The sequence below is a fragment of the Nicotiana tomentosiformis genome, chromosome 9 (assembly GCF_000390325.3).
Source record: "Nicotiana tomentosiformis chromosome 9, ASM39032v3, whole genome shotgun sequence".
NCBI classification, from domain to species: domain Eukaryota; kingdom Viridiplantae; phylum Streptophyta; class Magnoliopsida; order Solanales; family Solanaceae; genus Nicotiana; species Nicotiana tomentosiformis.
The window spans coordinates 75,650,919-75,663,530 of NC_090820.1; the positions used below are offsets into that span (position 1 = coordinate 75,650,919).

General features: G+C 33.0%; 2 protein-coding genes across 6 annotated transcripts; both read right to left on the reverse strand.

The window, feature by feature from the left end:
• Positions 1-294: 294 nt before the first annotated feature.
• Positions 295-2,901, reverse strand: LOC104092557 (cytochrome c oxidase subunit 5C-like). Of its 3 annotated transcripts, none has more exons than XM_033655186.2 (3): positions 2,653-2,901; positions 2,500-2,552; positions 295-690 (listed from the first exon to the last, which is right to left on the reverse strand). In XM_033655186.2, the coding sequence occupies exons 2-3, from the start codon at positions 2,500-2,502 to the stop codon at positions 487-489; spliced, it is 207 nt and encodes a 68-aa protein (XP_033511077.1). In that variant the 5' UTR covers positions 2,503-2,552; positions 2,653-2,901; the 3' UTR covers positions 295-486. The 3 variants fall into 3 exon arrangements, with proteins under 3 accessions (XP_033511077.1, XP_009596474.1, XP_009596475.1); XM_009598179.4 differs by having other exon boundaries at positions 2,500-2,582; XM_009598180.4 differs by lacking the exon at positions 2,500-2,552 and having other exon boundaries at positions 2,653-2,846.
• Positions 2,902-6,544: 3,643 nt separating this feature from the next.
• On the reverse strand, positions 6,545-11,159 carry LOC104092558 (uncharacterized). Of its 3 annotated transcripts, none has more exons than XM_009598182.4 (7): positions 10,843-11,159; positions 9,798-9,932; positions 8,731-8,820; positions 8,352-8,581; positions 7,951-7,998; positions 7,539-7,723; positions 6,545-6,595 (listed from the first exon to the last, which is right to left on the reverse strand). In XM_009598182.4, the coding sequence occupies exons 1-6, from the start codon at positions 10,931-10,933 to the stop codon at positions 7,541-7,543; spliced, it is 777 nt and encodes a 258-aa protein (XP_009596477.1). In that variant the 5' UTR covers positions 10,934-11,159; the 3' UTR covers positions 6,545-6,595; positions 7,539-7,540. The 3 variants fall into 3 exon arrangements, with proteins under 3 accessions (XP_009596477.1, XP_009596476.1, XP_009596478.1); XM_009598181.4 differs by lacking the exon at positions 6,545-6,595 and adding an exon at positions 7,262-7,469; XM_009598183.4 differs by lacking the exon at positions 6,545-6,595 and having other exon boundaries at positions 7,298-7,723; positions 9,798-9,981; positions 10,843-10,978.
• Positions 11,160-12,612: the final 1,453 nt, after the last annotated feature.

The window sequence follows — 12,612 nt, forward strand, 5'->3', positions numbered from 1 at the left end:
AACATGCACGAGACTGTTTCCATAACTTAAACGCACAACTTCCTAATTATATGACCGACAACTTTTACCGTTGCGCCAATGCTCTCGTGGGCACTAAAAAGTATATCTTCCATGTATTAAAGAAATTGTTTGGTTGGTCCTCACCAACATGGAGTGATAAAGCCACACAAAAATGCCACGGTGGCAACATAATGTCTGCTGAACAAGAAATTAACATGGAGTGATAAAAAACTCTTGATGCTGTATGTGAATGTTATGTTGTATTATTTCAACATAATGTCTGCTGAACAGCCATTGAACAAACAAGACGCAAATCTCCTCAACAGCACCAGCATATATGGATACAAAATTCCCAAACATCACATTTCTCAAGTTAAGGACATTCGTAGGAAAATTCAAGGATTACTAGTAAAGCAAGAGTTTTGTTTCACATTACCATCTTAGACCAAGTGCTGGTTTCATACCGGAGGAAAGGCGGTAGGAAAGCTACTCTTCATCCACCACAACACTGATCTCACCTTTCTCAAGCATATCATAAAATTCCTTGGTTCTCCTCTGGTTATTCCAGTGGTGCATCTTCCACAAGCCTCCCGCGGCGATGCCAAGTGCAATCCCAATCAGTATTTCCTTCACCACACTTGGACCCTTGTATGCAGCATGGGCAATATGAGAACTTGCCATTTTTCCTCCCTTTTTTTGGTGGGGGTGGTCAGACAAAGAAAAGTGTTAGCTTTGAGAACTATTACTATACTACTTGCTTGAAAGAAAAAAGACTATCACCATATTAATTGTTGCCTACTTCTGAATAAACTAGAGGTAGCAAATAGATGGGTTGTGTCAGCTTGGACGGGTCAAAATTGGTCGAATTAATAAACATGTGGTTATCAACCCACTCAAAGTTTGCTCGGGTGAAAACTGGCCTGCTGGGACAAGATGGATCAAATAACGGGTCAACCCGTCCAACATGACACCACTTCCCTCCCCTTTTTTTTATTTTGCTGTTTAAAAAGAAAAAAATGCAGAAGTTACTATATATATATTCTTAAAATTATCAGCTTAAGTTCTTCAAGATTTACATAATTTCCAATCTCACCAAATTTGATTTTTGTATGTTTATGTTAAATTACAATTTGTCTCGTGTTGACCCAATAGTTAGATGAGTCATTTCGAGTTTAACCCGTTGGATCAAGTCAACAAACAAATAATAACCCAATCTTTTAAAACTTCCATGGGTTAAAAAAACATGGGTTGGGTTGATTCTGCCCCTCTATAAGCAAGTAAAACACTACAGTTACTTCCTCATACATGCGATCACACATACAGCATCAAGAGTTTTTTATTCATATCATAAAAAACAGAAGTACAAGCTAAATTTCCTGTTTCTTTCCGGCATCGGCCTTGAGTAATACAACATAACATTCACAAATGTATTAGCTGCTAAACCCTAAACAAGATATGAATTCACAATTGAGAAACAGAGCCATATCTCAACCCTAAACAAGATGGGTCGATTATATGAATTCTTTATATCAGAGCCCTCAATTCATGCTCATTTCGTTCCAAAATCAACCTACTACTATTTCTCTTCTAACGCAAATCAACCTGAGACATATGACAAGCACAACACCAATACTACTATACAAAAAGAGCAACTAAACCTTAGACAAGTCTCTTAAAGCGTATATACCTTCTTCTTTTTTCAAGTTTGGAAATTTTTAATCCAAATAAATCATCGACTTTGGGTGTGTTTGATATAACTGAAAATGTTTTTCGTGAAAAATATTTTCTTGGAAAACAAGTAGTAATATTACTCATTTTCCGGTGTTTGGTACGCAAATTAAGGAAAATAACTTCTCAAGAGTATTCATAAATAATTTAAATACAATAAACATGAAACCATAAACTTTCGAACCAATAACCTTCCGAACCCACAAATTTCATAAACTTCTGAACCGCAAAACTTTCGAACCCGCAAACTTTCGAACTTGTAAACTCTATAATTTCTAAACCCGTAAACATCCAAACACATAAACCTCCGAACTCATAATTTTGAAACTCGTAAAATTTCGAACCTGTAAAATAGAAAATGAAAAAACCAGAATTGAAAATATATATAAAAAAAATAAAATAATTGCGGGCGGGGATGAGTGAGTGGCGCATAAAAACGAAAAAAAAGAAAAAGTAAAAATAATTGCGGTGAGGGGTTGGGATTGGTAGGTGGTGCAGAAAAACGAAAAAATAAAAAAATAGAAAATAAAAAAAAATAAAAAATTGGGGGTTGACGGGGTTGGGGTTGGGGGGTCATACCAAAAATAATAAAAAATTGAAGTTGGAGGGAATTCGGGTAAGAGGGTAGATGGAGTTTTTAGAAAAATATTTTTTTAACTTTTTTTAAGTAAGTCATTTTTTTCCAATTTAAAAAAAATATGATATCTAAGAAAATATTTTTCAAATTATTTTGTACCGACAAACAGCCGAACACACCCTTTTATCGCAGACCATTTTCTGTTGCTTCCTTTCTCGCGTAGACAAACAACTTCGATTTAAATTTCCTACTTCGCAGCATGCAAACATCAAACAAACTGGAGAAAATACAAGAATTAAAGAGAAAACCATGCAAAAAAAAAAAAAAGGATTCAGAAAGAAACATACCTCCGGAAAATCGGTGACGGACAAAAACCAGCGAGAATTGAGCAGACGGAATTGGAAGAGGTATAAAAACTGGGTAGTATTCTTGTTTAGGGGTAGATTTCGTGCGGCATGTCACGCGCTATTTAATTTAGTCCCCTGAGAATTAATTAAAGAATCATTTGAAAGATTAGTATATCGCAATTACTCGTATTTATTAGTGAGTTACAGTTCGGAATTTTCTGGTATCTTGCCAACCCGAAATGAACGGGTTTCATGACACGTCAGTATGGATTTGTTTCTTCTTTCTTTCCTTTTTTAGACCGGACATTTTGTTTTTGAGTGAATAAGGAGGACAAGTTCTAGGGGTGAGAAATAGAAATTATTATGTATATTCTTTGAATAAGAAAAATCAAATTTAATCGATGTACAGATTAATTTGTTTTCTTAGAAATGTTAAAATTTTGGGTTTGTTTATAAGTTAGTCTACACATATTTGTGATCCTTATCTGAAAATATAATTTCATTCAATATGAGTATCACATAGATTAGTTTTTTTTTTTTTTGTACAAATACCTCAATCTTTTTGTTTTCGCAAGTCAAGACTTATTTTACTCATCTGTATTTTTCGAATTTGATTGAGATACATTATTTTATTAAAAGTAAATGAAATAATTCATTGTTTAAGTTTCATATTGAGATTTGCATCTAGTTCCATGAGACATAAAGCGAAAAGTGAAAGCGTACAGTTTATGAACATTAGAAAGTAGCAAATATATAAGAATTTAGTAAATTGCAATAAACATAACTAACATCAGCCACCCAAAAACAACAATGCCGGTATTAGTCCACAATTCTTCAAAGTTCGAGATTCAAATAACTGTCCACTTCTCATCTGAAGCGCACACTTATATTAATTTAATCGCTTCACCAATCTCTCTCTCTCTCACACCTCTCATAAATCAAGAAATGTATTTATCTATTATCTTTTTTGTTTTTACATTTATTACTCACATTTTAAGACAAAATCAATTATTACTTAAAAAAGGCACCGTTTCACAATACTAATTACTTCTACCTCCGTTAAGACCAATGAAAGAGGAATAAAGCTGTCGATTCACAAACGACAAGCTAAAAATCAGGCTTTTCAATTTCAGGAGGGTATGCGAAGCCACATCTCTTTGCCACCATTATAGTTTCATATGTTCAAGGAACTCTCACAGCCATTCTGATGGATCTTCCGCAAATTCGTCACCACCGGTAAACCTTCAACTTTGGTATCTACAAGAAGATGCTATAACAACTTATTTTATTTTGCTGTTTAATTTTGGATTATATTTTAATGGTCATTTAGGGTTCATTACCGTATGTCTGACTTGGGTATGACTGACTGTTATTTCCTTCAGAAACACTGGTGATGTAAATTAAAACTAAAAGGGTGGATATTTAAAGCATGTACCTTGCTATTGTGATACATTAATTTGTTATTCAATTTTTCTTCCCTGTAATTTGTAGATTATTACAAATAAAGCTAAAACATTTCCAGGAAAGAAGCAGTGTAGTCTTTCACCAAAATGAACACAACTGTCTCCAAAAACAATTTTACCATAAGGCTGACTCATGGAATTATCAGGAACAGTTTAGGATGGCCTCTAATTTTTATATGATCATTGTAACTGGATTTTATCTTACATGATATATCAAATGTAATTCATTTACATTTGCTTTCCTTGTGTCTTTCCGATCTATTTATGAGTCATGACATGTACCTTGCTATTATGATACATTTATAATTCAGTTTTTATACGCTGTAATTTATTGATTACTATGAATCAAACTAAACTGTTTTCTGGAAAAGAATCAAACTAGATTTTTGCCACAATTAAAAAAGATGTTCTCTAAAAAAAATTCATCATAAGATTGACTCTGGGATCAGGATTTATCTTTCATGATATATGTAGATCATTTACATTTGCTTTCATTATATTTTTCCGGTCTTACCTTACTATTCATGTGATATATTTGTAGTTCAGTTATTGTTCCCTGTTATTTTTATATATTGGTACCGGCATTAAAGTTATTTTAAAAAACATACATGGACTCATGCATTTTGACACATAATTGAGTGAAGAGAAAAGAAAATCGAATGGTACATGTGAAATAAGTGATCATGAATCATTATATATATTGACAATTAGGGGAGTGCTATTTCTAACTAGGTTTTTAAATAGAAGATTAACTTTTAATTCTTGCCTGCATTGTTTTTAGGCTCTAACCTTTGTAGAAAAGAATTGGTTTAGCTACACTACCACTTTTTAACTTACCTTCGTTATGCAATAGGCATTACAGTTTTTTTTCAAGTGGAGAACTCCATTCAAGAAAAAATAAATGCAACATACTCTTAAAATAGCATGATTACAAGTTTATTATTTTTATTTACCTATTCTTCTAATTTCCACACCTTATGCACCAACATCTTTCACAGTTTTTTTTCATGTAGTGCATAACCATTAATTGGCTTACTGATCTACAATCACCTTTTATTTCCACAGCTTTTGAAACTCATAGGGAAAGAAGATGGAATCACCCCTCCCCTAAAAATGGAATTATCCTCTATCATCGACATGATCATATCAGAGGCATTTTGAAAAACAGGATGAGAAGGAGTGATGGTTGGGTCAACTCTAGAATTCAGGAAAAAAGTGTCATTTCATCCATGTTAGAATTCTATACCTCAGATGGCGGTATTATTAGGTCTTCTGATGCATTTGCATTAATCAGTGAGAACGAGTTCTTCTATAAACAATACCGAGAATACATGACCAAAACATCTTTCTTCTCTGTGGGATTGGCAACGTAGATTTATTTGAGCAGTTTATTGGCATGAGTTGTTCATACGACATCATATTGTGGCTGGTCGATGGTCCTAACAAGGAAAGATTATAGCACTTTTATTACCTCGCATTGTTGCACTACAGATTCTGAATTTTGGATATTCTTGTATTTGTAAAATTGTATAAGTACAAAGGAGGGGCAAGTGAACGAATGTCAAAATAACAAATCGAGAGGCCTTATGTGTAAGATCAAATCACATTGTATGTAATTTTGCCTTAGCATTAATAATATTAGAAGCTGTGGTTACAGCGCTATAAGAGTAATCTAATTAAAACTAAATTATGGCCATTGTAGACATTAGTTGCTCATGATTTATTATTGCTCTTTTAGTACCCAAAATAGAAAGTAAAACAAGAAAAATAAAAATTATTTATACCATATAAGAATGATGTCAGTAAAATTCTAATCTCACTCATTGAATTGTTGTTGACTGCTAAATTTGGATTAACGGTGCATTATCAAATGCAGTAAAATTCTCAAAACGGGAATAGCTGTAGATTATTTTGGCTTCGCTCTAGCTATTATTAAATGCTATTTGAAATAATATTTGGAGATCAAATACTTTTGTTTTTCACACTTCAACCAAATAACGTCCAAATGCATACTTTAACCTTTTCATTTCACGGATTGTAATCAATGTAATAGTTCATGATAAAGTCATGAATTTAATTGATTAGTAGAGATTGAGTTTCTTTTATAGGACATTAATTATGTAGTCATATTTTATTTTCCTTTACGACTGCGCGAAGCGCGGATACATTTACTAGTGAAGTAATAAACGAAATGACAAGAAGCAGAGCTAAGCCAAACTCTCCTCCTCTATTTACCCAAAACAACGAAATGACAATAGAGGATCCAATACACGCCAAAGCTTGAGGTAAGGCACATGTCTGAAAATTTTGAAGGAGTTCACATGTCTAGAAAGATATAAACAGATCGTTGAGCTCAGTTCAGGGGAAATTAAAGAGCTAGCTTATTGCTCGATCAATTGGAGTAATATAAGCTCGATTACTCCCACAGATTTTGGCTTTGCGTTACAACACATATAGATGAATCCAGCAACAATAGAAATCTGAATGAAAATTTGTGCCATGTCAAAACATCTTTCCATTCAAGTAGAACAAAATATAACGACACTCCTGCAAATATTTTCTATTTGGCTACACAATAAAGTTGGAATCGTTTCCGCCTTTTAACTTTAAGAATATTTGTGTACAATTATACATACATGCATCAATACATATGTGTGCACATACATACATACATTTGAGTGAAAGAAATACACACATACACATATATTTGATACGTAAATACAAATGTTTATTTTTGTTTAGAGGTTTGCCACATATTTTATGTAAACGGATAAGAGATAGCAATTTAAAAGAAAGGGACAAGTAAGTGAAATCAACATGGACAGAGGGCTATGGAACACATTTTAAGAAAAGGCCAACTTCATGGTCTTGAAGGAGGATGTCTATGCAGTGAAAGGTTTTATCTCTATTTCTTAAGTCAAAACCACTTGAATTTTTCCCCTGAATTTGAGTTAGGAAGCAAATCCAGCAACAAAGAAGTAGAAGAATAAAAAGAAGGATCGACATGTTCACTCCAGTTCAGCCAAAGAAAAATATCTCCTCCTATAAATCCATTTAGTGACTGACCGGTGTGTAAAGAATTGAGAGAACAGTAAACTGAATACAGTTCATAGTTGAGTACTGGAATGTTCTGTGGCTCATTAATATTGAAGATAATAAGACTACCTTCTATTAGAGGGATATTCTACAATCATTATCAATTGGTTATAACTCTTTTTGGACCCAAATGAACTAGTTCTGAAGATACAAGTGAAGTATAATTCAAAAAGCAAAAATCACGAACAAATCATCTAATTCTGGTGCACTCCAAGTATGAACATAGATTGCCTTTGCCTTCCATGTTTCCTATCGGATCTACAGAGAAAATATAATTACCTACAACAAAGATAAATTTAACTCAATCTGATCTAATTAGCAGCTGACCTTTAGCTTAAATTCTTCAAAATTTTGTTCTTAAGCATAGATGACGCCTCTTGCCATGAAGATAGGGGCAAAAGCCACCAACTCCCCAGAATTCCAACAAGAGTAAACTCCTGATCTTTTAGTTCGACCTTAGCCAGAGAGAGAAACAGATAATCTGCAACTTCAACTTTCTTTGCATATAATGACTGCAGGAAAAAGTTGTAAGAGGACAGCTACAAGTATCAGTATGTCACATTAAAAAAATGAGCGTATGTTTTCTAACTGAAAGATGCCACATCCTATTTCACGATGTGCTATAGTATCAACTGCATGAATGCAATTAATTTGGCTATTTTGACTACTTGAACTTGAAATAAATTGCCAGCAACATCCATCCTCACACTACACCGAGGAGCTAAATCATGAAACTAACCTTGAACTTATAGATAAATGGTTGTTCGCGAACTGCTTGATGTCGCAACTGAAATATTTCACATCAAGTGTGAGCAAAACATATCAGATATCTACCTCTTGATTGAGATGATGCTATATGCACGCTAAAATACAAACTCCATTAACAATTTTTATGGAATAGATAGAGGCAAAAAGGGCAGCCCGGTGCACTAAGCTCCCGCTATGCGCGGGGTCCGGGAAAGGGCCAGACCACAAGGGTCTATTGTACGCAACCTAACCCTGCATTTTTGCAAGAGGCTGTTATAAAAGGAAACATGTTAATTAATCCACCACAAACTGACGATGAATCCAGCTATTCTGCCCCTGCTCTAGCGCAGATGAAGGACTTGGACATAATGTATAGAAAGAATGGTCCTTTACCTGTTCGACAAGGACATAAACTGATAAAGGGCTTGGCTTTGTCGTAAGAAGAATAATAGTGACTTTAGTTGCAATAATTAATGGATGACCCCAGTTCATGAACACAGTAATCACAAACAAGAGAGGAACCAACAGCTTCCTTAAAGTCATTAAGAGAGATCGTCGGTCTTCTTCAGTATCTGAATCACCGAACATGCCCAAATGATGGTCATCCAATAGACCATCAAGACCTAGAATGTCATTAGAAAAGAGTAAATATTCACATAAAATTAATTAGACCACACTTTCCTAGGCATGAATAACATGCTGCAATTAGAAAAGAGAGCTGGTACATTTATAGAATGTTTAATTCAAATTATCATAACCATAAACTTCTCACCATCAGAAGAATATGCAATACGAGGAGAAAGCTTAATAGATCCAAGCAAAGCCGACAAACCAAATGCACTCCATAAAGTGTAACTGCGCCCTACGAGTATACCAACAATGAAACAAAGATATTCAATACAAATCAGGAATCACAAGTGGTCGTAAAGGCTAACTAAAAATATAGAACAAAAAGCACCAGCGATGTTTTATATCTTTTTGTTGCACAACTTAATAAGAAAAAAAGGGAATTATACTCAATAACTATCAATCGCAACCTACTCAATGATGCAAAAGATAAAGATAAGCTCATTAAGTTATGCCCTCAATTCAAAATCAACTAAACCTTTTATAAATAGGATGGATGCAACTAAAACAACACATTTTAATTAGCGACTAAACATTAGTAAACACTTGATTTACATAATATACCAATTCAACTTTTGTATTTGAAAAAAAAAAGGAAATTAACATGTGCAGATAAAGACATAGATCTTCAGTGATAGATGAAGATAAGCATTTCCAGTATTTTCCAACTGATAAACTAGGAAAGAACCATGACACATACCAGTAGTTCTAAGTTGAGTCTGCTTAACTTGAATCTTACACCATATTTGGCAAGAACAAAAGGAGGATAGGAATGTAAAAGTGGAAAGGTAGATGTCCTACAAGTTAAAGTTTTCATTACATTTCAAAGTACCATGGAAAAAACAGTATTTCATTTCTCTTCTATTTTCCTTTATACTATACCAATCTACCTATGCATTGACTACTACATCTTAGGGACGGAAGTGATCCTAAAAGAGAAGTCTTTCTTTAAAGTTATGAAACTGTAAGCTGCTCTCTCCTCTCGTTGTACCAAACATCGTGTTACAACGCCATACTAAAACACCACTTGGGGGCAGCTCCGACTTCCTAATAAGCTTCGTAAACAAAAACATCACAACTCTAACAAGGTACACAACCTTCAGCGAAGAAATAAGGTGACCAGCTGGAAGATTTTGAAATCCCAACAATATTTTCTATATAAAAAGAATCCGGAAAGCCATCAGGCTACAAAGACTATACTCCAAAACTTACCTGTATTTTGTACTTTTCTAAAGTAATGGTGGAATGTCTCAAAATTAGATCCCCCAGCTAACTTTGACACCCGACTGTACATCTGAGGCTTTAGGCATCTCATGAAGGTCTTCAAAGGTGCAAATTTTCCATCAACTGCAACAAATTATGAAGAAAAAGAAACAGATATCTGAATTTGCTACACCTATAAAAGAGAAAAAAGAATGATTCAACAAACTACAAATAGCAGGATGACAGTGATTTTAATTATACTCCCTCTACCCCATTTTATGTGGCGCACTTTTAGTCTAGAATGACATCATTTTTTATTTAGAAACAAATTAACTTTAAACTTCCATTTACCCAAATGAGATGATTTAGCTGTATAAATGTCTATTGCTTATTTTAAACTACAAGTTTCAAGAGTCTTTCTTTCTTTCTTAACCTTTGTATCCAGTCAAACACCTCACATAAATTGGGATGTGGGTCTGATACCAAATACTTAGCTAGTGTACTTTCCATTGGAACTCAATGCAATATTGGTATGTTCCATAAGTTTTACTCCCTTTGTCCCAATTTATGCTATACTTTTCCTTTTAGTCTATCACAAATAGAATGACACATTTTTATTTATTTTTAGATTAACTTTAAACTTCTTAATGAGATGATTTATAGTCACATAAATGTCTATGACTTGTTTTAAACTATAAATTTTAAAAGTCTTTCTTTCTTTCTTAAACTTTATGTTCAATCAAACACCATCATATAAATTAGGACAGAGGGAGTAATAATTAATTTTCATGTAAAAGTAGTGAAGGCCCATACTAAGTGAGCCTGGGTATGTAATTTGTTTCTAAATTTTATATTTAGAAATAATTTAACATTGAAATTCAATTTTATCCTTAATAAAATGATTTATAACCACATATTCTATGACTTGTTTTAAATCAGGAGTTGCAAAAGTCCTTTGTTTCTTAAACTTTGCCCCACAAACACCTTCACATAAATTGGTAATAATTAATTTTCATGTAAAAGTAGCGCAGGCGTAAAGAGAATAGGAACTTACATGGGATTGTGGAACGAGAGAGATGGAAGTAAGGAGAGGTAATAGAGGCCAGAGAAATCCCAAATGGCTGTAAATATCTTACTGCATACATTATTGAAAATGAATGTAAAGAGTAATTTATCAGTATTTCAAGTTTTTGCTCATTGCGGAGAAAAAAAATTGAAGCTTCATAGGCGTCTGTCGACGGTCGGAATTGTCAGCTCCGAGAAGAAATTGAACAGAGTAGCTGGATTTGCCAGCCGTAACCAAACGTGTGCGCGATTACGACGGAAATCTCGCCGTTTCACCTGCAGGAAAGCCACGCAATTGATTAATATTGAATAATGACAAAAATGGTTCTTTATATTTGGAGTTAGGTTCAAAATGGTCCCTTAAATATATCTTAAATAATTTTCATCCTTTAAGTTTGCCAAAATTAAGCACTTTTGGTTATTAAACTTTTCGGAATCGTGTTTAGTTTTTCTCCATGAATTCATGGAGGTACAATTTCTCTAGTCTCTACAATATTTGGTATTTTTTGGAGCCTAATGCATCTTTTAGGTGTAATTTCTACTATTTTTTAATTATTTTTTATGTCAAATATAATCTTTTATTATTATTATTTTTAGATCTAACGGAATTTTTTGGAATTTTTTATTAAAGATTTTTCACAATTTGCATAAAATCTAACAGTCAAAGTTTATTAATTATTTAACAGAGATCAAAAGTGCTCATTTGTAACAAACTTAGATGACCAAAGTTGTTAAAAGTATATTTCAGGGATCAATTTGACCCTATCCCAAACATAAGGGATCATTTTGTCATTTTATCAATATGATATGATTACCATTTTTCAATAAAGTAAAGTTAGATAATGTGAAATTGAAAAAAGGTTTAATAAACTCATTCACTCCAGGATAACAAATGCAACAAAAAAAAAATATTAATATAGCTTATTGAGTTATCAAGCTGAACTGTGTGTATAAGGAGTTTGGTGTGATGACTTGCTAGTTGAAAATCATAATTTTGGTGATCATATTAGGTTTTAGGTCTTCTTGCCTTTTACAATGTTGAATTTAAGAAAATATCTTTTTTAGATCTCTTATGTGTAAATGAAAGATCTCTTATGTGTAAAAGTAAATTTCTCATGTGTAAAACAAAAGATAGGGTTATAAAATTAAAAACAAGTTTGTAAAAGGCCAAAAACCAATTGACCCATCATATTATGTATTTCAGTAAATGATCATTTTCATGAAAATAAGTGCACCACAATAATTAATAGTTGTATTATTGGTGTTATATAATTCAAAACATTGGATTTAAAGTCAAAATACCTGCAAGATGACTTGGGATAAGATCTCATCCTAGGTAGGCTAAAGCTAGACTTAATTTCTTAAGTGGTCACTAACATACGAGAATATTTTACCAAAGTTATTTTTGTTTGGTTTGGGATAACAAAGTTATTCAATTATTATTTTTTGGTTTAAAAATCAAAGAATACCCATTTAGTATGCCATGTCATACTAAAAAATATAATTTAATGATAAAATCAATGTCTCTTATACCCAATCTATCCGATAAGTAAATGGGCCTATATTAAATGATCGTAGACAAAATTGGTCATAGTTGCCATTTTATTGTTTCTGTTGTATGATGGTTTAATATACTGTATTAATGATAAGAACTTTCTAAAGTAGAGCCAAGTTTTTTCAAACTATTATATATTAAATTATTAGAATAATTTACATTCTCTAAAGGCCAGAAAATAGTAAGAAAGAGGGGTGAAATATG